The sequence below is a fragment of the Cnephaeus nilssonii genome (genome assembly GCF_951640355.1).
Source record: "Cnephaeus nilssonii genome assembly, chromosome: 22".
Taxonomy (NCBI): Eukaryota; Metazoa; Chordata; class Mammalia; order Chiroptera; family Vespertilionidae; genus Cnephaeus; species Cnephaeus nilssonii.
In genome coordinates this window covers 11828102-11854780 of record NC_137093.1, presented here as the reverse complement: position 1 = coordinate 11854780, position 26679 = coordinate 11828102, and the positions used below count along the sequence as shown (strand labels likewise).

The window sequence follows — 26679 nt, the reverse complement described above, 5'->3', positions numbered from 1 at the left end:
AGCAGCTGGAGGTGGGTGACTCTTGCCTTCCCCTGTGCATCATTTTCTAGGAGCTGGACTTCTGGAGTCTAAACACGCTTGAGGATAATAACTACAGTGGTAATAACAATGGCAGCTAACATTTATTGAGATTCACTATGTGCCGGGGCTCGTCCCAAGCATTTTACATGTTTTAATTCATTTAATCCTCACAACCACCCGAGTAGGCACTATTATTCTCCCCATTTTCCCGATGAGGGAACTGCGGCCCAGAGCTGTTAAAATACGTACCTGAGGTCACACAGCTCTAAGGTGCTGCAGCTCTGAGGATTCCAGAAGAGGCTGCTTCCGAAGTCCCCAACGGGTCCATGTTATCCTCCGCTTAGTTCCTGGTGCCAGCGGTGAAATTTCCAAGTCCTTGTCACATGGGAACATGGAAAGAGGAGCAGTTTGGAGGGGGAGAGGAACACTCCCGGTTAGGAGTCAGAGCTACCATCTCAGCAACCACTCCTCCGGGATTTGTCCAGGAGACACCCCACATGGGGGCTCACGTGGGAACGACCCACTGAAAACGGACCGAAACGATCACGGGCATGTACTGGCTCACAAAATTGGAAAGTTCAGGAGAAGGGCTGGCTCAGGGCCGGCTGGGACCAAGTGGTCCAATGCTACTCTCAGGAAGCTCACACTCACCGCCTTTCAACTCTCTCCGGTGCTGGCTTCATTTTTAGGCAGGCTTCTCCCCACCTTGGCCGGGCCCCAGCAGCTCCATTTCACACTCCAGTAGAACTCTTTCCCAACAGTTCCCGCAAAAAATCCCAGGGCTCACTCTCATTGGGCCACTTTTGGTCATGTGATCACCCAGGAACCAATTGCTGTCACTAGGGGGAGGGACCTAGACCTGGGTCACATGGTCATCCCTGGGACTGAGAGTGAGTGAGGGGGCCCTCTACTGGAAGAAGAAGAGACTGCACCTGGCAAAGGCAGCTGGTGTCTACTATCCACCTCTAGCAGGAAAATATGCATTCCTCGCCCAGAGGGAGTGGGTAGACTTGGGGTTGAAGGCTTGGTGCAATTCCCCCTTGAAACCAGCCACTGACCTCCATGACACTCAGGTGATTCAGAACTCGGACTTGCACAAGAGCTTTCTCTACCGGCCTCCCCAGCCTACCTGTCCCCGTCCCCCCTGTCTGCAGTCTATTGCCTCACATTACCTCGGGGCACACAGCCCCTCCAGCCAACACCCCGCCTGCTGCTTGGCCTACTGCCCCAGTTCCCTGGTTGTCCTGCCCCACCTCCAGTCTGACCTTTGCCAACCCATGCCATACTGGCAGCCCTGCCCTCAGTCCAGCAGAGCCCTGGCTCAGAAACCTCCAGCCACTCCTTATCAACAAGGAAAAACAAGCTTCTTAGCCCTGTGCCTGGGCTTCCTCCACCACCCTAGGAGCCTTCCTAACCACACCATCAAAATGCATCTCTCCCATAATTCCTCACAAACTGCCAGACACCCTAGCGCACCGGCTGGCTCGCTTCTCTGTCCCGAGGGGAAGGGTCAAGTTCGAGTCACTGCTGACCAGGGCTCAGCACGCACGTGGTGCTCAAGGGATGCCTGGAAAGCCTGCAAAACTGACTGCTCCTCAGTGCGGGGAGAGGAGAGGAAGTCAGACAGCTACAGACAGACAGACAGACAGACAGACAGACAGACAGGCAGACAGGCAGGGAGCTGAAAAAGCCAGAGAAGCCAAGAGAAACACAGAGAACCAGAAACAAAACGCCTGGGAGACAGCGGCCTGGGGGTGGGGGAAGAACGGCAGGGAGAGGGGCAGATGCATAGGGAGACCAGTCTGGAAGGAAGGGACCTCCGTCCCGGACTGTGACGCAGGGAGCAGGCCCTCAGCGAGGGCAGGAAAGGGGAGGGGAAGGGGGGCCGGCTAACGCGTTTTGGTTGCTAAGCAAACAGGCCCCCGTGACCGGTGTTCCGTCCAGCTGAACTTTCCACGTCGGGAGTTTATTTTGCTGAGCAACCAGTCCTGGTGAAAACACCGGGATGTGTTAGAAAGCAGAGGGGTGGGGAGCAGAGAGGCTCGCAAACACGGAGGGAACATTTGCCTCCAGGTGGATCAACGGGGTGAGGCTTGGAGTAGGCTCCATATTAGCCCTCCCCTTCCCTTATCTCCGCTCCCCCAGGGCCGGTGGCAGGTGCAAGAGGAAGTGAGGCTGGACTGAGAAAAGTAAAATAAAAACGTCAATTCAGGGAGGAAGTCTGAGCTGAGAGGGAAAGGCCGCGCCGCTGGGAGGGGGAAAGGGGCCCGGAAGGTTCTGGCTCCGGGCGGAGCACGTCACCAGATGGCGAGTTAAGACAAGTCAGGACAACACACCTGGGATGTGGTCTGACCTCTCAGAGTCCCCGCCACGGGCCACAGCTGCCCAGAGCCAGGGACAGGGTCCTCGGTCGGGACCCAGGTTGGGGTGGGGGGTGGGGGTTGGGCAGGTGTGGCTTCTAAACTGGGGCTCTGATTGGCTGCATGACTCACGCATGAGACAGTCCTGATGTTGCCTCCCCGTGGTAGGGCGGCCACAACACCTGCCCACAGCACCCACTGGTGCCTAATGATGGCAGCTGGCACGACTGTGTGCAAGGAGCTTACGGCGTCCTGTACCACGTCCGGGACACACAGCCAGCCGTGCGGGAGGCCAGAGCAGGGGCGGAGGGACTTGCTCACCATCAGCTGGATTTCACTCTTTATTACAATGTTACTAAAACCACATGGTGTTGTTCATGATCCAAATTTTTTTTTATTTTCTGAAATGGAACCATTGTACATTGTACAAACCATATCTACTGATGGAATAAATAAGTGAAAAATTATACTGCTGTACAACACACCAAAAAAAAAAATCGTAAGAGAAAACAACAACAAAAATCAGGTAACGTGAAAAAAAGGTCTTTATACCTCTAACCAGGTCCTTGGCGGTCACGAACATGCCAAGCCACGACGCTGTTGGAAATGGGAGGTCACCACCCGCGGCGTCAGCAGACGGCCTTCCAGGGTTCGGGTGTAAGTGCCAGCACTTTGTGGAATGTGTAGCCACAGCTTCCCCGGCGTCTGGGGGAACGGGTTTGCCCTGGGAGCCCTTTAGGCCACGGGGGCCTGGTGTCCACGGAAGGCATTCATTCGCGTAGGGCCCCGGCTGGGCCAGCTGCAAGGTGGGAGAGGGCGTGGCGCGGGGTGGGCGGGGGACGGGGAAGGAAGCACATCTGGATTTTGCAGTCTCATCTGGACCAGCGTCAAGTGCGGGGCGCGCTGGCACGTCGCCTGGCGTGGCCGTGGCCGCGGTGGGGCCAGGCTGCTCCCAGGCCACCGGCCCACCCCTCCCTTCAGGCACTTCAGAGAAAAACTAATGACAGCCGCGGTGTCGTGGACGGCGTCCTCGTTCCCCACCGCGTGGACGCCCCCGGCCTGTCCGCGGGGCCGGCAGAGGGCGCGGGGGACCCTGGCCGATGGACATGCGTGTGCAAGTGCGTGCGTGACTCTCCTGGTTGTCACCTCTCGCTTCCCAAACAAGAGCAGGAAATAAACATCCCAATTCACCTTTCATCAAAGTGGAGTTTTGCTGCAAAGGAAAACGTGATTCAAACCCTACAGGATCTGGAGGTAAAGCCACCTGGCGTCGCTGAGAGGTAACACGGAGAAGGAGCCCAGGTCTGCGTAGCGCTGACCGCCTGAGGGGCGTGAAACTGATAAGGATTTTTTTTGTGTGGTTTTTTTTTTTAAGACAAAACACTTTCGGCCACCACCGCTCACTTCAACATTGGGATCTCCAAAGTTCGCATGTGTGTTTCCCCTTATCTCGGGAGACATTTTTGCGTGAGGTATTTGAAATTCAGGAACATTTTGATTCTTCTTGAAGTGCAGGAAATGGATGGGCTCCCTTTAAAAAAGCGAGAGTAAGAGCCTCACCCTCAGAAACTCTCAGAAAGTGGAATCCGACAGATGCTTCCCACGGTGGTCAGGAGAGAGATCCCCACGTCAAAGGTGGAACCTGAATATGCACCAATTAGCAAAATAAAACAAAACAAAACAACAGAAAACCACCAACAAAACCTCGCAACCCTCCCCCCCCCTCCCCCACCACACACAGCTCAAAGGGAGGTGGAACTCCAGTGCAGGAAAGAAAGCCGGGGACGGGGCGAGGGGCTGAGAAGTCCATGGAGGAACGAAGAGCAGCCAGGCCTCAGAGCCAGACACTCAGGCCGCTGGTCCAAGGGGCCGATTCCTTTCAGCGAGAAGCAGCTGCCCCAGGCGGGCAGGGGTGGAGGCAGGGATCCGATCCCCCCTTCTTGGAGGGCAAAGCTTTCCGCTCCTCGGTGCCTCCCTTCTGGCCTTCATGGCTGAACCATCAAGGCCCGCTCCTTGGGGGGACCGACCGCAGGGTACCCCGGGAATAAGACAGGACCCTACTGTTGGCTCGGTGGTGTCGGGAACGTTATGCAGAAGCAAGCGGGTTTCCTGGATTGCAATCTTGAGCCCCTTCCCCCGGGTGGGGCTAGGGGGGCCCTGGGGAGGCACAGGGCAGCAGATTCCTGTGGATCTGAAATCCTTTGCGAGCACCAGCTTCTGCCGCCTGCTCCCAGACTCCTCAGCCTTTCTGTCATCTGGAGACGATCCTGCAGTCAGCCACAGAGGTCACCCCATCTTCGGAGGTGTGGGAGGAAGCGGTATGGCGGGGGGCAGAGGGTGGAAGCGCCAGAAGGATCGAGGGGCTCTGCGTGTCCATGTGGGCCACTTGGAAACGCCAGGTTCAGAGGCCCCGAGGAAGTGAGCCTATCGAGTCGCCGGTGCTCGGGGAGAGTGCCCTGCCATCGGAGACCCCCCCGGACCGGACCGTGGAGGCTGGGCAGGTGGCCGAGGAGGTCCCACTCCTCTGCAGCCTCGGGCTCTCCTCCGCCCTGCCTGCTCAGTTCCCACTGAAGTCCTGGGACAGGGAGGAACGAGACCCGAGGGCCGGGGCAGTGGCAGCCTCAACAGAGCCGAGAGGGCACTTTGCAAAGGGAGATGCAAAACAACGGGGAAAACATGCCGGAGGTCACCTCAAGGGCACAAGGCACACAGAAAGAAAGCGGGAGGAATCGGTGGGACGGTGAAAATCCCCGACGCAACGTGAACTCCTGACGGGTACCACCCTCAGAGAGCGTATGTCGTTGGAGAGAGAAGTGGGGCGGAAAGACAATACAGCAGCAACGCAAATGTAATCTCAGCTTCAGAGACAGTGTCTGACACTCCTGAGCGGTCGACCCACCTCCACAAGGACGGTCGCTTCCAGATCCGAGTGTTTTGCTTCACAGCAGAAAGTTCTTCAGTGTCTGAGAGAAGTCACGCCGTTCTGGGTTCTCTTGGATGTGCACTTGGTAAACTTGGAAAGTCCGTCGTTCTAACCCGAGGGCTCGCTCGGGGAAGTCGTAGAATTAAGAAGCCTGCTGAGGGATCTCCCGGGAAACGTGGACCGGAGCCTGAACCCCGAACGTCTACATCTCTTCGGAGTTTTGTTGGGAAGTCTCCAGTTTCATCTTTTTAGAGGGCGGCCCTCCTTCCAAATCCTTGGGGGGAAGAGGAAGGAAAGAGAATGGCAGGTTAACAGGCCAGGAGATCCGTTCAGGGCAGTCGTGAGGTGAAAGGTCAGCCCGGGAGGGAACCGAGGGCAGGACCCGAGGGCCGGTGAGCACGGACTTTAGGAGGATCACACACCGGCAGGAAACCTCAAACCCAAACTCCTCCTGGGTCTCCCGAACCCGGAGTCGCCTCGGCCCTGCCTGTCCCCGTCACACTGACCTCCCTCCGCGTCCTCCCCCGGTGCCCCTAAGCTCTCCCTCAGTCCGCCCCTCCTGGAGCAGGTGTACCCCCATTCTCCATCCTCCAACCTGTGAGTGACCGCCAGGGTGATTCTGAAGTTCACTTCTCCAAGCGCCACGCCTAGACCAGCCTTGCCGTGCTAACAATTGCCCCCTGGGGCCCAGCACCGGTGCCCGGCCCAGGCGAACGCTCGGCATTTGTTCAATGTGCCCGGGTATGTCACAGTGGGGAGACGGTCTGTGGTTGTCACCCAATTCCCAAGAAGTCCCTTGACTCAAAAACAGGTTCAAGGGTCCCTCTCCCACATCCTGCCTTGGCGGTCCCACACCATCATCTCCAACCTCACCTGTCACTTGAGAACAACTTTTTTTTAAAAAATTGAATTTATTGGGGTGACATTGGTTAATAAAATTATATAGGGTTCAGGGGTACAATTCTATAAGACATCATCTGTATATTGCATTTGTGTGCACCATCTGAGACCAGCTTTTTTTCGCCCCCCCAATGGATTTCAAAGAGGAAGGGGGAGAGATAGAAAGAAACATTAGTGATGAGAGAGAATCATTGATTGGCTGCCACCTGCAAACCCTACACTGGGGATCGAACCTGCAACCCAGGCATGTGCCCTGACCAGGAATGGAACCATGACCTCCTGGTTCATTGGTCAACACTCAACCACTGAGCCACACGGGCCGGGCACCAACTCTTGACTTCGCCCATCCCCTACCTGTTGGGGGTGCTGATATCTTCCTGGGATAAAGCGGGACGATGCCCGAGAGCCCCCCCTTTCTCTCCACACCCCCACACCCAGCCTAACAGCAAGTCCCATCACCTCTCTCTCCAAAGACCCTTGAGCTCGCCTGCCTCTCCCTCTGCCTAGTGCCCTGTCCACACCTGAGCTGCCACCATCTCTCGCCCAAATGACAGCCTCCCTACACAGCCTTCAACACAGCCCAGGAGCTCCTCTCAGAACAGAAACCAGCCCAGCCAGCGCGGCCCAGGGGTTGAGCATCGACCTTATGAACCCGGTCAGGGCACATGACCAGGTGGCAGGCTCGATCCCCGGGAGGGGGCGTTTGAGGAGGCAGCCGACCAGTGAGTCTTTCTCATCATTGACGTTTCTCTCTCTCTCTCTCTTCCTCTCTGAAATCAATAAAACAATATTTAAAAGAATAAAAATAAACAAAACAGTAATGGCTAAACTTCAGTATCAAGCTGCCACGCATCCTCCCTCCTGCTCGAAAGCCTGGCAGCCCTGCAGGCGCGGATGCGTGTCTGTGTGGGCACGAAAATGGCGGAGGCGGCCCCAATTCAGGACTGGGCGCCTGGGAATGGGAGTGGAGGTGAACTGAAAGACCCCTGGACTGTTCAGACGTCGGGGGAGGCAGGGGGCAGGCCCCAGCACTCGATACCCCCCCCCCAGAGTGTGGGTCTATGTTTCAAACTGACCTTCCCTCCACTGAGTTCAAGAGGTCAGGAGACCCCAGCCGACACCTTGGTTTCACAAACTATACAAGAGGCTTTGATTTTGACTTTTCATCAGTGGGCTCACGCTAGGCCTGAGACTCTGTGACCTGCTTTTCTCAGTTCACATGGTGAGAATATTTCTTCATTCTTCATCTGTACCTGGGTCAACCGTGGCCCCCTCCCTGGTTTTTTTGTTTTTTGGGTTTTTTTAAAAATCCTCACCCGAGGGTATTTTTCCATTGATTTTTAGAGGGTGGGAGAGAGAAAGACAGAGAAATATCAGTGTGAGAGAAACACATCGATTGGTTGTTTCCTGCACGTGCCCTGATCAGGGCCCGGGCCAGGGAGGAGCCTGCAACCAAAGTACATGCCCTTGACCGGAATCAAACCCGGGACACTTCAGCTCTCAGACTTCAGATAAAGTAAGAGGGAGAAACATCAATGATGAGAGAATCATTGATCGGCTGCCCCCTGCATGCCCTCTACTGGGGATCCAGCCCACAACCCAGGTATGCACCCCAACTGGAATCGAACCCTGAGCTCCTGGTTCATGGATCGATGCTTAACCACCAAGCCACACTGGCTGGCCTCAACCGTGCCCTTCTTATTTTTATTTTTTTTAAATATATTTTTATTGATTTCAGAGAGGAAGGGAGAGGGAGAAGGACAGACAGAAACATCAATGATGAGAACGAATCATTGATTGGCTGCCTCCTGCATGCCCCCTATTGGGGATCGAGCCCACAACCGAGGCATGTGCCCTTGACCAGAATCGAACCCGGGACCCTCCAGTCCGCAGACAGACGCTCTATCCACTGAGCCAAACTGGCTAGGGCGGTGCCCTTTTTAACAACTGTGTGCCAGACTGTTTTACACACGACCCTAGATTTATTTAAATAGATCCCTTTCGACGAACTTCCTGCCACTGCAAACATCTTCCATCCTCTCTCCCTCTAGGCCTCTGGGCATTTGGAGAGTGTCCTACAGCACGAAGGGGAGGTGCAGATCCAAGGGTACCTGGATGCTCAAGTCTGAGAGGAGCGCCCCCGGGAAGGCCTGGCTCCAGGCCGCACACCATGAGGACCAAGTCCTGCCCTGTCCCTTGTTTCCGTGGCTGCGCATCAGTTTATCCCCAGGTACCGGAAACCGTTCAGCACAGTGGACGCGGTTTTATTCGCTGACGCTGGGATACCACCGAGTCCCCCTTCTTTTAAATGAGCACAGAGGGCTGACAGTGAAAGTCATCACGGTCGCCGAGGCAACACGGAGGCATCTTCTGCGTCCAGCTCCACTGCGTGTTACCCACGTCCTCTCATCTCATCAAACCCCAGCCCCAAGACAGCTCAGCGACCCCATTTTGGCAGCTGGAGACACTGAAGCCAACGTCTGTGTGTGCGAACTGACAAAGCTGGGACTCGCACCCGGGCCGTTGCTCCTATCCCCCGGGCCACCTGCTTCTGCACTGACTCAGAACAGGTTCTGACCAACAGTGATGCCCCAGAGAGGAGTTCTGGGCACGGGGAGTAGGGTCGGTTGCAAAACATTTTCAAAGACTATTTTATCCAGCGTTGAGGATTCTGAAGACTTATCGCCCCAGCTCTACAGGAAGTTGACTGGATCACTGAGAGCAGGCACTGCTTTTGTGGAAACAAAGTGACGGAGCTGAGGACCCTTCCTCTTCCTACACCCGCCCGTGTCTCGCCCTTCCCTGCAGCCCCAGCGCCCACGGCGGGACGCTCCCACAACCCACTCAAGGGAGGCACCAAAGTTCCGATCGTCCAACGAGAAAGCAAAACAAAATAACAAAACACCTTTCCATGTACCCCCGGCCCCCTAATGGGCACCCGGCCGACCTGGCTGCGCCTCTGATGCCTCGATCGGGGTACCTGAGAGATGGAGGGCGTCTCTGCAGCTAGACCCGCTTCTCCAGATGGCTGCCGCTCGGCTTTCTCTGAACTGTTCACCGAGTTTTCCACGGAAGACTGTGAATTCTGCTCGTCAGAAGCATCTGAGGGTAAAGCAAGGCGACAGAAGCTGTTTTTAGACACGTGGTTTGCGGGGCCAGATGGAACAATTACTAAAAATACCTGGAAACGGGGTAGTGTGGTGGCTCGGCGGCCTGTCAGGGCTACAATAAGCCTGGGGGGCTTGGGAAGACGCTAGCTTACTTTTTTAGCGATGCTTAAAGCATCCAGGCCATATGCTGGCCCTATAACCTCCAACCCTTTCCTGCACACACATTACCTGCCAAATGTCCGCAGAGGGCACCTAAAAAAAAAAAAAAGAAAAGAAAAAAAAAGCGACAGGCTCTGTGCCACGTGCACCGGCGCCCTCTGGTGGCCACAGCGCGCTCCAACCACCATGGCTGCGGACTCCTCCCTCTTCCCATCACAGAGCCCGCATTCGCCACTGGGGAACGCGCGCCGAGGGGACTGGTAAACGTTTCTCTTAATACCATGGGTATTCTTTTCTGATCGTCAGAGCAATGACTGACCTTTGCAACAAGCAGAAAATACAGGGGGAAAAAATCTGGTTGAAATCGCCAATTATTTCACACCACCCACAGCTACCACCACCCCAGTAACATTTCAGAGGATCTAGTCCCATTTTCCCAGATGTTTCCCCCTACACGCACATAATGCTCCTCTCTCCCCAAATGGGACTCACACAGTATTTTGGAGGATTTGCCATGCCTTTGAAAATTCTCTAAATACAAGAGCATACAAGATGGCTGCATGGCATTCTAGTCACCAATTGCTTATTTCATGAATCCTGTTTCACCCGTTATTTGGACTATTTCTGATGCGTCAGTCTCCCTGCTCCCCAACCACGTCCCTTTAGCAGAAGGAAGGTGCAGGACACAGCAGGTTGTAGTGTGGCTTTGGAAAAAGAAGTACCTGCTCTACCTGAAGCTTATTTGGGGGCACAAAGCAGGAGAGCTCACGGGGGGGGGGGGGGGGGATGGGGAGAGGGGGTATGCAGCGCCAGCATCCCACACAGGGTCCCACTCTGCTGGCTCTCAGGGTCCCAGTAAAATGTCACCTGGCTTTTTAAAAGTACACTAAAATAGCCCGGCAGGTATGCCTCAGTGGTTGAGCATCAACCTATGAACCAGGAGGTCACAGTTCAATTCCTGGTCAGGGCACATGCCCAGGTTGCAGGCTCAATCCCCAGTAGGGGGCATGCAGGAGGCAGCTGATCAATGAGTCTCTCTCATCATTGATGTTTCTATCCCTCTCCCTCTCCCTTCCTCTCTGAAATCAACAAAAATATATTTAAAAGAAAAAACCCACACTCATGTTATATTCTATTTCATAACTAGAGGCCCAGCGCACAAATTCGTGCAGCTGAGGGGTCCGGCTGGCCCAGCCCCAATCAGCGGATTGGGGCGGTCAGGGCCGGACTGGCTGGGAGAGGGGCTGGGGGTGGTTGGCCAGCTGGCCCTGCTCCTGATTGGGGTGGGGGTGGGGGGCCAATCTGGGGTGGGGCTGGGCAGGGGGAGGGGCTGCAGGAGGTTGGCTGGCCTGCCCCGCCCCCAGATCTGGCTGGTTCGCTGGACTCAGTGGGTGTCATAGCCACCAGTCGTTCTGGCGTTCCGGGTCGCTGGCTTTTTATAGATATAGATAACCTATTTTCCGGCGTATAAGACGACTTTTTAACCCAGGAAAATCTTCTCAAAAGTCGGGGGTCTTATACGCCGGAAAATACAGTATTTGGGTTTTAAGCAATCTGATATACATTGTCAGAGATTTTTCTAACCTACCGTATTTTTCCGGCGTATAAGACCCCCGACTTTTGAGAAGATTTTCCTGGGTTAAAAAGCCGTCTTATACGCCGGGAAGTACGGTATGTGTTTGCTTTAGCAAACATTTTCCATTGTAACTGTCCTCCTTCTCTCCGACCCGAGTCCCTCCCTACCCTGTGGAGTGAGCTCTGTGGAGTGGAGTGGGAAGTGGGGTCGCAGATGTAGGCATAGAAATCACGAAGGAGGCTGGTGGCCTGGAGTCACGCTGACCCCTTGCCTGGCCTGCGCGCTCAGTGTGGGAACAGGCCTTGGAGCGCGGGGCGCGTTCATGGGCTCGGCACCGCGGCCGGATTCTCTCAGCAGAACGGGCCTGGAACTCACCCAGGGGAATTATTTTCCTGGCGCCTAAATTTAGTCCAGGGAGCTTGAACATGATGTCATTCCCTAAACTCACTCAGCAGTAAACAAGTTCAAAGCAAGGTCGACAGCTGGCGACCAACCGGCTTTGTCCCACAGGCAGCGTCCACCCACCTGGGGAGGCTGTGGGGGGGAGCTCTGACAAGGGCAGGTGGGCAGGTGGGCCTGGCCCGCTGGGGTGGTCCCGTCTGAACAATGCTGGGCACCTGGGCAGGGCCAGGGGCCGGGGCGGCTGGAAGAGGACCCTGTTGTGGTTCCCACCTGGACCCGGAAAGCTTGTGAGGGGGATATGGGGGGGGGCGGTGAGGATGACCAAAATGTGGCAGTTATGAAAGGAGGTCTTAACCGGGGATAGGATTCCTGCAATGGGCCCTTTAAGGGGAGACGCAGGCCCTGGCCAGGCAGCTCGGTTGGTTAGAGAAAGCAGGACAGAAAGCAGCCAGGACATGGCCCACACCTGGTCCTGCACGGCCCCGCCCCAGTGTCCCCCAACCTCCCAATGGCTCACCAGGCCCTTCCTAGCGCCAGGCTCGGCCGAGCATTCTGCTCTCTCACTTACTTTCCGGTAGTGGCCCGACAAGAGAGGCAACTTTTATTTGTCTCATCTTATAAACAAGGAAACAGGAAGGCGTGCAGGAGTGGACGCTGTCAGCCCAAGGCCACACAGCTGGCAAGTGCCGGCCCAGATGGGACCAGCTCGTCCTGTGTTCGCCGCGCCCTGGCTCGTGATCGTGTGGCGGAGTGGGAGCCGGGACTCCCCGCCCAGCACGGAGCGAGGAGCGGCTGCACGGCAGTGGCCCGGGAAAGATCCAATTTTTAAAAGTACGGTTTCTACGGCGTGGGTATGGCTTTCATTCATATCATCGTAAAGCCGACCCATTTGTAAACCAGGGACCGTCTATCTGTGAACATCTTCATTTAAAGGGGGTCCAGAGACCTCAACATAAACAAACATATACCCATGTAAACACACACATCCTCCACAGACCACTTCTTCTTCTTCTTCTTTTTAAAAAAATATATTTTATTGATTTTAGAGAGAAAGGGAGAGGGAGAGAGAGATAGAAACATCAATGATGAGAATCATTGATTGGCTGCCTCCTGCACGCCCCCTACTGGGGACCTAGCCAGCAACCCAGGCATGTGCCCTTGGCCGGTATCGAACCGGGGACCCTTCAGTCCACAGGCTGACGCTCTATCCACTGAGCCAAACCAGCTAGGGCACTTCTTTTTTTTTTTTTTTAATATATTTTATTGATTTTTTACAGAGAGGAAGAGAGAGGGATAGAGAGCTAGAAACATCGATGAGAGAGAAACATCGATCAGCTGCCTCCTGCACACCCCCCACTGGGGATGTGCCCGCAACCAAGGTACATGCCCCTGACCGGAATCGAACCCGGGACCCTTGAGTCCGCAGGCCGACGCTCCATCCACTGAGCCAAACCGGTCTCGGCATTAGGGCACTTCTTAACGCCTCCTCCACTCCCGCCTGGAGCAGCGCCACCCGCTCTCACCTGGAGGATGGCATCAGCCCCGCCCCGCCCCGTATGTTCACAGAACCAAAGTCGAAGTGATCCTTCAGATCTCGGCGTGGGAGCTCCCCATGGCTCCCTGCGCACTCAGCATCAAAGACAGGGTCTTCTAAGTGGCCTTCTGAACCCTGGACTCTCCAGGCCCCGCCTCCTCTGGGGTCTCAGCATCTGAGCCCCTCGCCCTGCCCACTCCCCTCCAGCCACACTGAGCATGCTCCTGCCTCAGGACCTTTGCACGGGCTCCCTCTGCCTGCAGTGCCCTCCCCGTGATCCCAGGCAGCTTCCTCCCTCGCCTAATTTGAGCCTCATTTGCTGGGTGAGGCTTCTCCGGGCCACCTATTTAAAATCACAATATCCCCCAACATGGAGCAAGACTCCCCATCCCCCTTTCTTACTTCATCACTCTCCAGAACACATACTTTCCAAATGCTAGATTGTGGGATTTTTAAGTTGCCCCCCCCAAGAATAGGAGCCCCAGGCATCACCCTGGCTGGTTTGGCTCAGTGGCTAGAGCATCGGCCTGCGGACTGAAGAGTGCTAGGTTCAATTCTGGTCAAGGGCATATGCCCATGTTGCAGGCTTGACCCCCGATGGGGGGCGTGCAGGAGGCAGCCAATCCATGATTCTCTCTCATCATCGATGTTTCTATCTCTCTCTCCGTCTCCCTTCATCTCTGAAATCAATAAAAATATATTAAAGAAGAAAAAAAAAGACCTGCCATCGCCTTCCTGGACAGAAGGCTGGACTGTCCGGATGGGGAGCGGCCCCTGAGCCCAGCCCTGAGGGCACGTACCTTCGGCCCCAGGGAGCTCCTTGCCCTCGGCCTGGGCCTCCTCGGCCTTGGCGGTGGTGCCCTCGCAGGGCGCGGAGGGGGTGGGCTCCGGCGCGGGGCTGGAGTTGCTGCTGTTCTCCTGTTTGATGGGGGAGGCGTCTGCGATGGAGCTCTGGTTGCTGTTGTCATCTGGGTGGGGGGACAGAAGCACAGGTGAACTCCTGCAGCTGCTGGGACGGCGGGCTGGGGGGCTCAGCTTCCCCACGCCTCACTGCCCACGGGACGCTGTCCCAGGAAAGGGGACACTCGCGCCCCCCCCCCCCCCACGGACGTCCGAGCTGGCACACCCAGGGCCCGCCCCCACGGGCTCCGGGAGCTGGGCCGCCCCGCCCCCACAGGCTCCCGAGAGCCCTGCGTTTGGAGGCAGCCAGCCACAGACGGAGGCCTGGCACATGGTAAGTCTCTGGGGGCATCTGAGGCCTGGTTCTGGGTGAGGAAACCAGGCATCGTGGGTGCTTGGCTCGGAAGTAACACAGAGGCCGAAGCGCAGTGCACGGGGCGGCGCTGCCGGAATGTTCCATCCGGTCTGATCGAGCCTCTAACCGACCCCCACTTGATCCGAAACAAAAGGGAGAGAAAAGTTACCCCACAAAGTGGGATATTCCACAGGCCAGCCGGCCAGCCTCTGCTAGTCAATACCATGAAGGGGGAGAAGAGTCAGGGAAGATTATTGTAGGTGAAAAAGAAACTTAAGAGCTCTAACAGCTAAGCATGATGTGAGGACATTATCTAAATTCTGTGTTGAACATGCCAGTTGGTGAGAGACGTTTTTCGATGACTGGGGAATTTGAATACAGTCTGAAGTCTAAAACACATTAAGGAATTTTCCTTAATTTTGTTAGGGGTGATAACGGTACACTGGGCACACAGCATACCAATGCCATTCATTAGTGACCGTGCTCAAGTGTTCAGGTGCAGACTTAAATATCATGATGAAGGGAAATTTACTTTAAAATGCTCTAGCCCTGGCCAGTGTGGCTCAGTTGGTTGGGTGTAGTCCTGTGCACCAGGAGGTTGCCGATTCAATTCCTGGTCAGGGCGTATGCCCAGGTTGCACGTTTGATCCCCAGTGTGTGTGGGGGGGTGGGGTGGGGGGGAAGGGGAGGAGGGTAAGGTGGTAGGGAGGGAGGTGTGCAAGAGATAGCTGATTGATGGTTCTCTCTCATGGATGTTTCTTTCTCTCCCCCCTTCCTCTCTCTAAAATCAATTTAAAAATAAATTGATTTTAGAGAGAGGAAGGGGGGAGAGAGAGCTACATACCATTTTCAGAATTCCCTGAACTTTACTCTCAAGAGCTGTGCATTTTTGATACGCACATTGTATTTCAATCAGAAAAACGTTAACACGTTTTTTAACGACAGACGAGGCAGAAACGGCATGTATCAGTGGAAATCCACTGAGCCTTTTCCTTGGCACAGAGGCCCAGGCCTGCCTCTCTACTCTCCATTCTTCTCTCTTATGAAATTTTTCACAGTAAAAAGAAAAAACAAAGGAAAGAACGTTACTTGGGCGATGACAGTGGTGGTTGAGCTGGTGGCAGAGCTGGGGGTCCCGGGGCACATACACCCTTGCTTTGGGTCCCCTTTCACGGGCACGGAGAGTCACCGTAAACGGCAGCTTTTCAAGGAGTGATTTCAAAAACACGACTGCAGCCGCACGCTGCTTTTCTGGGCCGCCCTGCACACCTGGGACCAAGGCCATTTGTGTAAAAATGCGAGAGGGGAGATCCATTCGTCCGGGGCACCGACGACATGTCGGGCAGGAGGGGGGACCCCCGGGGGAGCACTGGGGACGTTCTGTCTCGATGTGGGCCAGTTCCGTGGGTGTGTGCAGTTTGCGAACATTTCATGGAGCCATAGGCTGGGGATGTGTGTCCCTCCTCTCGGATAAAAAGGCAAAAGGAGAAATGAACGCCAGCGACGTCAAGGCCACGGCAGACTGGCGAACGCACGGCGCCAGCCTGGAGATGCTGGGTGGGACACTGGTGACAAGTGTTGAAATAAGACAACAAAGGAAGGGAGGCGGTCGAGGTGGATTTACACGAAGCCAGAAACCCAGGTTGGAGCTTCCCAGTGGCCAAAGCAAAACAGGAAATACAACGCAGCCATGTGTGTAGTAAGTCAGGCCTCGGAGGGAAAAAGAACGTCTCCTGTGAGATCTGTCGCTGGGTGAGAGGAGGGTCTTCAGTTCATGTTTCCTGGCTTGCCGCGCTCGGAAAAGAAGCTTCTCCTCCTCCACGGAGCCTCTTCCTTGGCACAGAGGCCCGGCCTGCCCAGCCCTCCTACCCCTCGGCCTGGAATGTGAACGAACCTGCTGGTGAAACAAAATACGACCGAGCCGCTCCGGCCCAGGGGCCTGGCAGGAGCGGGCCGGGCGGCCGGGGGAGCTCACCGTGCATGTCCATCATCCCCGGGGAGGAGCTGTTCTCCGGCGTGGTCACCTCCGAGCCACACTTCTCATCTTTGCCCTTCTTCTTGTTCTTGTTTTTCTGGAGGAGAAAACGGAGCAGACACGGAGTCACCAAATCGCGTTGTGTGCAGGCAGGAGCGAGCCCTGGAGGGCGCCGTGCACGACTCCCTTTGGAGCCCCCGGGTCCCTGGAGGGCTCTCCTTGGCCTGCATCTGAACATGTCCCGTCGGGGGCCTCGCCTGCTTCGGAATCAGAGCCCGGCAGAGGGAGGCTCCTGGGGCTGGGATAAACCCCCGGTGCTCGTGGGGCCAGCACCAGGGGCACGCAAACACCCTGGCTGGCGGGGGTCTCCTCCTCCTTTAGGGGGATCTTCTGGGGGACAGGCCATGGCTACCCTCCCAGGGCAGGTGCAGTGACGCCAGGTGAGCCACGGGAAAACGCCGGTTTCACACACTCCCACTACGGCCAGGCCCCAGGCGGCCTCTCTCGGGCACCACAGAGGGAGACGAGGGGAGGAGGGCGGGGGAGGGGTGCTTGTGCGTGGGGTCCCACTTTTAAACCTGGAAGAGAACAGTGTCAGAAGCGCCCTGTGTCCATCGGGAAGAGACTCGTTAAACAAATTACCGGGCGTTCGTTCGATGTTCACGTGATGCAACAATCACAGAGTCGGGCAGCTCTTTGTTTAATAATGGGACACGATCCACGGAAATGCCAACGTCGAACACGTTTCGGCATCTCCAAGGCGTTTTTACAAAAGGCACGGGGCGGACTGCGGCCATTGATGGCGAAGGAAAGGACAAACGGACGCGTCTGCGGGCACCCTGGGTGCCTCCCAGGAAGTGAGCTGAGCGGGGTGGGGCCGTGCACAGGGAAGGCAAACCATTTATAAAAGACACACAGGAAAGCCCTGGCCAGGGAGCTCAGCTGGCTGGAGGGTCGGCCCACACACCAAAAGGTAACCGGCTCCATTCCCGGTCAGGGCACATACCGAGGTTGGGAGTTCGATCCCCAGTTGGGGTGTGTACGGGAGGCAACCAATCGATGTTTCTCTCTCCCTCCCTTCTTCTTTCTCTAAAATAAAATTAAAAAAAAAAACAAAAACAAAACACCCACACATATCCTCGGGTAAGGATTTAAAAAAGAGATATACAGACCCCCCAGGACCTGGACATTACTGCTTCGTGGCAGGAAAGAGGGAACTGAGGCCCAGCGAGGTGGGGCCCCTGCCCAGCATCCCGGGTTCGTCAGGGGTGCTTTGCCCAGCTGGCGCTGCCCTGTCCTCCCGACAGCCCGCACGTTGTGGCTTCTCCTTGATCGCGATCCATTTGGCACTTCCCTGATGCCTGTTCCGAGCTATTCTATAATTATCTTCCCCCGGCGAGATTATAAATTCCTTGAGAGCAGGGACCACGTCTTCTCACATGCAACCGTGTTTATACAACACCTGACGGTGTGCAAGGCACAGACCACGGCAGAGCCAGGGCTGCCTGAGGAGCCTGTCACCCCGTGTCTCCCTCCGGAGCGGCCAGCGCCAAATGCCGCAACGGTCTAGGTCTCGGGGCCGCTGGGGAAGGCAGCTCTGGTGGCTCCACGAACCCGGACCAGACAGAACCAGAAGAGACACACACCCCTGGTCTCAGCCCAGCGCCCCTCTCCCCAGGAGACTCAGGCTGGTAACCAAAGACGGCGGCTTTAAACCAGCCTTTCTGGCCCCCTCTAAACCTGCCGATCACGATCCTGGCACCTCCAGGAGCAAATGAAACCAGGCGGCTCCCTGTGAGCCGTCTTCCTGGAGGTGGGACCAATCACAAGAGCAGGAAAGGCACTCCAGGCAGGAGGAACAGCCCATGCAAAGGCCTGGGGGTGGGACCGCTCAGGATTTTGACTGGGAATGAGAGTAGCTGACCTGGGGTCTTTGGGAGTCACTGGCCTCAGAGCCTCTGAGGGGTTGTCATCATCCAGCCCCCCCTAAAAATCACAGCCTCTGGGGCTCCCCCTAGTGGTCACAGTCACCACCCCTCCTGGAGCCACCCAGGCTTCCCTGTGCAAAAACTCTGGGGTGAGAACAAAAGGTTCTCCAAGCGTGGAGAGAGAGAGCATGTACCCCGGAGTCAAGACACAAGTGACCCTTGCTGTGTGACTCTGGGGAAATGGCTTCCCCTCTCTGGGCCCGTGTCCTCACTTGCACAGAGAAGATAAGAGATCAACTCCACAGACTCGGGATGAGAAATAAACGCGGTAACACCCGGCACAGAGTCGGGTGCTTGGGAACGGTGCTACAATGGTGGGGAGCGCCTGCCTGTCTGTGGGTACCACTCCGGCAGCCCCCAAATCCTGGTGCCCACGGGGAAGGGCTGCCTCTGCACCGAGGTGACAGGCAGGGGGTGTTCCAGAGGACGGGCCCCTCATACTCACATCGTCAACCTTTGGCTCCGTCACAGGGACCCACTTGTAGATTCGCAGGGACGTGTCACCCACCGTCACCCACTTCTTCTCCCTGCGGAGGAGGAGGAAGAGCCTGTTACCGGGGGCTCTGGGGCAGGGCCCTGCTCACCCCTTGTGGGGGCCCTGGCCGCATGCCCTCGGGGCAGCTGGGATGTGGTGGCCGCTCGGGGTTGAGAGGACAAGCTCTAGGTCACACAGATGTGGTTTGTATCCCGTCTCTGCTGCTCACTGGGTCCCCTCTCCGAGCCTCAGTGTCTCCATCTGCTAGACCACGGCTGGTTGTCAATCTCGCCAGGCTGCGTGAGGGCTACCTGAGACTGTGTGTGTTCAAGTCTTCGGATGTCTGGGAGGAAGTGCTTGGTAAGACTGGGGGGGTGGGAGAGGGGCTGCCATTAGGATGACTCCCCTGGACGAGGGGAACTGGGCCCCAGGTTCCTCCAGCTTTCACCCCATAGAGCCAGCAAACGGGGCCAGCCAAGCCCCTCTGGGCAGCAGGGAAGGCTTCAGGCCAGCCAGGTGTTTCCTCCTGGGGGCGGGGTCTAAGGTTGGGCGGGGGGGGGGGGAAGCAGGGGCTGGACTAACCACCCCTCGCTCTGCCCTCTGGAGCAGCAGAGGGGGCAGGAGAGCAGGGGCAAATCCCCAGGGGCAGGGCCCGAGCGCCGATACCGAAGGTTGTAACAGGGAAGGCCAGCCTGGACTGTGGGCGCGGCCGGTTGGAGAGATGCCCCGAGCCTCCCACTGCTCGGTCCTGAGCCTGGCAGCTGCTTCGGGGTCTTGTCTCCGAAGGCCCCCGTCTGCACAGCTGCCCCTACCCCTGCCCGGCCGCATCCTGAACTCCTGGGGGACAGTGTCCAGGGCCCCTGCTGCCAGAGGCAGGCTTATGAGTGAAAAAGCCACCAGCCACTGGGAGGAGGAGGGGTCGCTCTCTTCACGAAGGATAATGACCCCCCTCTCCTCCCCAGCACTCTGCTCCAAGCCCCTGTCATTCTCTCAATTATTGTTCCGCCTTGAACTCCTGTCCTTGACCCCCCGCAGTCCATAAGCCAGGTCGTATCACCTCCTGCCCCAAACCCCGGGGATGACCCGCCCGAGGGAGAGCTAGGATTTGAACCCAGGCAGTTCTGGCTCCAGGGTCCACGCTCCCGGCACCATCTGGGGAGACGTGGGAGGCTAGGGCCAGATGCACACCTGGAGCAGGTGGTGCCGTTGCCCGGAGCCCTCGGCAATGTCCGGGACAAGGCTCCACCAGAACCGAGAACTGCGCGTGGCGTGGGCACCTCTGTCCGTGGGCTGTCTGGCACCTTCTCCAACCTCCCGGCCCAGATCATCTCAGTCTTGGGTCCTCCCCTCCATGTGGGGTGGGGGGACCTCATGGGCTGGTGGGACACGTCACAGCCACCAGGCGCCCCCTTCCCCACAGGGGTTTCTGGGTGCCCGAGCACACTCAAAACCACCTCCCCCAAACCACGGACACCCCTACCCCCACACTGTGCTGTGCGGACCCCGCGCGTCCCTCTGGGGGGAGCGAGTGACCGTGTTATTATTACACTCGCGGCCTTTCTGGTATGTTTTCTGTGCGAAGCACTGGACACACTTGCTCTACTCTTCCCATAACCTTGTTGGCATGAATGGTCACCTCCCCCCTGTGACAGACAAAGAAACGGAGGCACAGGGAGGTGAAGGCATCCCCCCAGAGCCAGTATTCGAGCCTCTCCGCCCCCGTCCCTGCCCCTTTCAGCCCAGAAAGGAGGAGTCGGGGCAGGTGTCTAGGTCACTGCCTGCCGCCCCCGCCTGGAGGCAGGATTGACCGTACTCAGTCCGCGTCCCCCCCCACCTCCATCCTGAACAGTCAGGAGGTGCCGGGAAGGGACAGGGGCGTTCCAAGAAACAGTCCCAGTGACAAAGCAACAACCACAATAGCCATTGTGTGCCCAGGCCTCCTGCCAAGCGTCTTATTTACATGCTCTCTCTCCCAGACATCGCCAACAGGCCTCGGAAAGGGGGGCTACTATCACCCCACGTTACAGACGGGGAAACGGGGGGTCCGGAGCAGTGACACCGCCAGTTCGTGGTCGCGTAGCTAGTCAATGGCAGAACCGGGACTGTGACCCCGGAGCCCACCTTCGGCTCTCCTGTCTCCCGTGACAGCGAGGAATCCATCCCACAGAGCACATCAGCCACAGGTGCCGGGCAGAAGCGCCAACTGCTGGTACCTGCGCAAGGGACCAAAGGCCCCCACCACGCACAAGGCCTCAACCGGCTGCCTGGGCCTGGGCCTGGGCCCCAGTAGGTCAGCAAATCCACAATTTATGTTAAAAACAATAACAAAAAACACACAGCCGGTGTGGCTCAGTGGTTGAGCATCGACCTATGAACCAGGAGGTCATGGTTTGATTCCCAGTCAGGGCACATCCTGGGGTTACAGGCTCCATTCCCAGTAGGGGGCGTGCAAGAGGCAGCTGATCAATGATTCTCATCATGGATGTTTCTATCTCTTCTCTCCCTCTCTCAAATCACTAAAAAAATAAATTTTTTTCTTTAAAGGAATTGACTTGTAATACACACGACACCTTTCAGATCTGGCCATGACCACCCTGGACCAGATCTGGGTTTGCCGGCCACACGACGGTGAAGATGAATCTTTGCAATTGCAGGTGCTTCTCAGAGAGGTCACAGGCCCGCCGGGTTAGGAGCTCAGCACAACCAGGTTGTCCCGATGACCCAGCGGCAACCCTTGGCCCGAGTCCCCAGGTCACTGGGCTCCAGTTGCATTTCTAGGTGTGGACACTGAGGGGCTAGGGGACACAGGGTAGGGAGTTAAAGCCCGACCTCAGGCCTGCCGTTCGGCCAGCAGCCAGCCAGGCAGAGATGGGGCCCGGGAGCTCAGGTGTGAGTCACTGGGCGAGCACCAGGGACGACGAGAAGGGATTTCGCAGACGTGCCGCCTGAGCTCTGGGGTCTCATCTAGCGGGCGGCTCGACAGCGCCTTGGGAAACATACCCCGTGGGCTCAGAGGAGCAGCGGAGCGCCCACTACCACCCCCAAACCCATCGCCCCCGGCACACGGCCCACCCCCAACGAGGGTACTAAGCTGTAGTTACTACCTTACATCTCAGGCGGCAAGTCAGTGGCCAACAGGCCGTTTGGCCTGGCCTGCACGGTACTTTTAAAAATTTGAATCAGTTTCCCAAACTTGACAAAAAGAAAAAAGTCCAACAACATAAAAATCCAGACTCCTGGCTACTCTCAAAAACATGGTCTGATCACAAGGGGCCCACAGACCCTCCTCCCCGGGGTCTGAGGCTCCCTCAGATCCCCCAGCTCTCCCCACGTGTAGACACTGGGCCCACCCCAACCTTGCCATAAAGCCGCCCCTGGGCGCACTGGGCCCTCCTGCCTTGATGGCCCCCAGGAACCAGCCATGCTTAAGGATCTGTCTTCCACATCAGACTCGGGCTCCTGGGTGAAAAGGCTAAGTGCGGTCCCAGCCATAGCAGAGCGCCTCCTCAGCACGGGCTCCTATATAAACTACAAGTACCCATCCAGAATTCCCAGGCCAAGGCCAATTTCCAATGATCTCCCAGGTCCAGGTCCCAGGGCAACACTATCTTGGGGGTCACCTGGCTCCCTCAGCGAGAGCTCTGAATCCCTCGCTTTGCATTCATTTCCCAGGGCTAGCACTCGATGCCTCAGGAGGCCTGGCTGGCGGCTGCCCTTGTCCGAACTAGGCCGAGACTCACCTGCCCTGCCCTGTGTCTGGCAGGAGGGCACCCTCGGGGTTCCGAGGGGAGGCCCGAGGCACAAACCTCCCCCTCCCCCAGGGACAGTGGGAAATCCTTGGGAACAGGCCTGTCTCCATCAACCACAAGACACTGAGGGACCCTTCAGACCAAAGGCCCAGGGGGTCCCCAGCCTAAGCCTACCTCTCAGCTCAAGCCTTTGCCTCCTGCCCAACCACCCCGCCTACCCTGCTCTTCTCCACCCACACCACACCAGGCCTCCTACCCTGGCCCAGTTTCCGGAAAAGGGTCCCACACATTGTCCTTCCCTCAGCCATCTCTGGCTGCCTCACACGCTACCCGCCCGGCCTGCTGGGGCACCAGACAGAAAGGGGAGGGTCAGCAGCTCCAGACAGGTTGGTCATGGCTGGTGGCTGGCTTTTCCGGGGGCAGGGGCAGGGGCAGGGTAGGGCTGGCAGAGGGGCAGGGGTGGGGTCCCTGGGGCTGGGGAGAAACACCACCCTAGGCTTCCAGGCTGAATGGCATGCCAGACACCACCTTTATCCTCTGGGTAAAATACAGACTGCTGAACCGAATCTGAATTTCAGATAAACAATGAATTAATTGTTTCGGTGTAAGTATGTCCCAAAGACTGTGCGGGACATACTTACGATGTAGAGAAATATCTTTAAAAAATTATTTTGTTGTTTACCTGAAATTCAAATTTAACTCAGTGTCCATGAATTTATTTGCTAAATCTGGCAACCCAGCCTCCCAGCCAGCAGTGACTGCACGGTAGGTGGCCACGCAGTTAATAAACAACCCAAAGTCTGCAGGACGGACGGGAAGGCCCATCCTAAAGGCAGAGTGAAGGTGAGATCTGGCTTCTCCAGGCAGGGGAAACCCAAGAAATAAGGCAAAGTTGGTTTGTTTGTTTGTTTGTTTTGCTTAGAAGGGGCAGGAAAAAAAAAAAGAAAGAAAAAATCAGCAAAATGTACGTTTCTGTGGAGCCCACCTTACTGTAAAGACAACATTTAATGGTGGCTCCTGTGTACAGGGATGAGGGCTGGTAGAGACAAGATCTTATTTTGGGGGGGAGGGGGGGAGCTCAGGACCCCCTGCGGCCACGGTTAGAGAAGTTACCTGGTCTGTCCAAGGTCACACACAGGAAGTGAACTGGACGCCGGGCCCTGGGATCCCAAAGCCTGAGGTCTTCAGAGTTGTTTCCCAAAAGGAGGGAGGAGATGCGTTCTCCTCCCCTCCCCCCAAACACAGGCCTGGCCCGCAGCGGGGCCAGCAGGGTGGAAAACCCCATCCTTCCATCTGCCCTCCCTGCAGAGCAGCTGGCAGGCGGGCCCAGCAGGAGCAGCTGTCTGGGTGCAGGGCCTGTGCCCCGCTGGGACCCTGGGGCAGAAGGCCCCACCACGCCTCCTGGAACAGGGACTGTGGGGTACCTTGCCCCCAGCCCCTTGCTCAGCTCCAGGCCGGTGACAGTAGGGACTCGGCCCGGACACGCGTTTCCTTTGCCCAGGCGCTAAGGGGACCACTCCAGGCTTCCCTCTGGGAGTCCCCCAGGAGGAGAAGGGGCTGTGTGGGCTTGCTTTCCTGTGTGTGTGTGTTGGCCTGCAGCTGTTTCTGCCATTTTTAAATGGCTCCAGGCGGCCTCGGGGTGCCCTGCGCACTCGGGGAGCTCCCACGGCTCGGAGGACTTGGATCTCAACTTTGGAAAGCCTCCCCTTCTCACGGTTCTGAAAATTCTTTGTCCCATTGGAGCCAAACCCAGCCCTCCGCCGGGCATCCGGCCATCTGCAGGCAGCCCTTTCCATAGGAGGCCGCGAGCACGTGGGCTTTATTGATTTCCCTCTCGCCTTTTTTGTTGGGGTTTGACTCGGGAAGGGCAGCTAACTCGCGACCCGGCTAGACTGGATCCTCGCCCCCCTGTGGTTTTTAGAGACCGAGGCGTTACTCGAGACATGACACCCCTAAACGTAAACATAGCCCGCCGAGGGGGGGTGGGGGTGGGGCGACCAATTCTCTTCATGCTTTCAATCCAGGGTCCCCCGACAAGCCCGCCGGCGCGGACACGTGAGAGCATCGCGGCGGCTCCTCCACCTCCCTGACCCTGGTGCTGCCGTGGGAAAGGAAATAATGAAGTTGAAACCCGGGAGCCGGGAGTTTTCAACAAGTCCGCCTCGACCTGGCCATCGCGGGCGCCTCGGGCCCGGCCCTCGGGCCGATTCCGAGTCAGACCCCGCCGATGCCCAACCCACGTCCAGTCCCGGTCATTACCACCAGGCCAAGCCGGGCACTCGCCCGCGAGCTGCACAAACACGCGCGGCCGGCCCCGACCCCCCGGTGCCCCCGGCTCAGAGAACAAAACAACGGCTCCCTCCGCAAAACAAACACGAGCTGCTGGTGTGGGAAAGGCAGACGCGGCCCAGGACCGGTTTCTGACCAAAAAAAAAAACCCCAAAACATTCGCTCGCCCGAGCCCCGCGCCTGGGGTGCCGAGCGGAGAGGGCGTAGGGGGTGCCCCGCGCTCCGGGCCCCGCGGCGTCCCCTCCTCGCGCTCGCCCCCATCTTGCTTCCCCGCCAGGAGCCCTCGCTCCAGGCAGCCCAAAGCGCTAAATTTAAACGGCTCGCGCTCTGCAAACTCCGCAGACTCGAGGGCGCCGGGCCTGGGAGGCGGGGAGCGGGCGAGCGAGCGAGCCAGCCGGAGAGGGAGCGAGGGAGGGAGGCCCGGCGCGGGCAAGGGCGCGGGGGCCGGCGCTGCGCCGCCCGGGGCGCGCGGGGAGGAGACGGAGACGGCGGCGGCCCGCTCGGCGCTGCACAATGGAGCTCGCGCTCTCCCCTCCGCCGCCGGCATCGCGGCCCCGGCGCGCGGGAAGCCGCTTTCATGTGACTTGCACAAAACGAAATGGCTTCTGGGGCCGGCCCCGAGCTCTCCTCCCGGGAGCCGAGCGCCGCGGCGGGGACTGCCCGCAGCTCGGCCGCCCGGCCCGGGGAGCCCCCGCCTCCAGGCTGCCGCCGCCGCCGCCGCCGCCGCGCCAGGTGGGCGACAGGCGCGAGCGCACCTGGGCAGCGGCCGCGGCCCCCGCCTCGCGCAGGTGACCCGGCTCGCGCGCCGCCCGCCCTCTCCGAGTCCCGGGCCGCGGGCGGTCGGGGCGCTGCGCCCGCCGGCTTTTTGTATGTGGTCTGGGGTCGCGCGGCCGCGGCGCCTCCGCTTACCATTTGCGCACTTTCTCGATAGCCGCCATGACCCTCTTGATATCATCTTTGGCCCGACTCCTGGTCTCGGCTCGAACTGACCTGCCCGACATGGTTCTGGCGGGGAGAGAGAGGCTGCGAGCGCGCCGCCCGGTCCTGCTCGCGCTCCGCGGCGGCCACACTCGCGCCCGCCCGCCCGCCCGCCGCTCACTCTCACACACAGACTCTCTCTCTCACACACACACACTCACACACACACACACACTCTCACACACACATACACACACTCTCACTCACACACACATACACACTCAAACACACAGACACACACACACACACACACATATATACACACACACAAAGCCGAGGCCACCGCGCGCCCGGGCCCAGTGCGCAAGCGCCGGGCGGCAGCTGCACCGAGCAGGGGGAGCAGCGCTGCCGCGGCCGCCAGCAGTGCGGCCTCCGGGCGCCGCCGTCGCCGGGCCGCCAGCCTCCCACCCACCCCGGGGAGGCGGTGAGGGGCGCCCGGCCACCCGTCGGGGGTGGGGGCGGGAGCGCGGACACTCACCCCGAGGCCGCGGGTTCCCCGGGGGAGGGCGGGCCAGCCGCGGAGGGGGCGCGTTCCTTGGGAGCCAGCCTGGCGGCCCGTCCGCCGCCCGGGGTTTGCGGGTTTGCGGCAGCGGGTGCAATAACGCAAGTTTCCTGCGGGGCTCTTGACTTCGCGGAGTTGAAGGCAGCGATCGGAGTTGAAGGCGGCGATCGGGGACGCGAGGTGCTCCTGGAAAGAGTGGAGAAACGCTCTGCCCCGCGTAAACACGCGCGCTAGGACGTCGCTTCCCTTTCCTGCGTCCTTTTGGAAAACTGGGGTCAGAGGAAAGGTGCCTGGGGCGGGGCAGACACTCGCCCCTGCTAGTTAAACGGCTCCCAGCAGGGAAAGTTCAAGGATGATCAGCATTTTGGAAGGCGCTTGAGGCTGTTTCTCCCCGATCCTGCCCCAGGGTAGTTCTGGGGAGGAATCTGCAGTTACCAGGACAACCCAGGTGCCACATCTTTGTTCAGGTGCCGCTAAACCGAT

The 26679-nt window shown here is 58.0% G+C and overlaps 1 protein-coding gene across 1 annotated transcript; it reads right to left on the bottom strand.

Moving 5' to 3' along the window:
• Positions 1-2823: 2823 nt before the first annotated feature.
• On the bottom strand, positions 2824-26679 carry BCL7A (BAF chromatin remodeling complex subunit BCL7A). The gene is made up of 7 exons (XM_079762455.1): positions 26173-26679; positions 25626-25721; positions 18649-18730; positions 16216-16312; positions 13786-13953; positions 9185-9306; positions 2824-5578 (listed from the first exon to the last, which is right to left on the bottom strand). Exons 2-7 carry the CDS (start codon positions 25715-25717, stop codon positions 5507-5509), a joined length of 633 nt encoding a protein of 210 aa, XP_079618581.1. The 5' UTR covers positions 25718-25721; positions 26173-26679; the 3' UTR covers positions 2824-5506.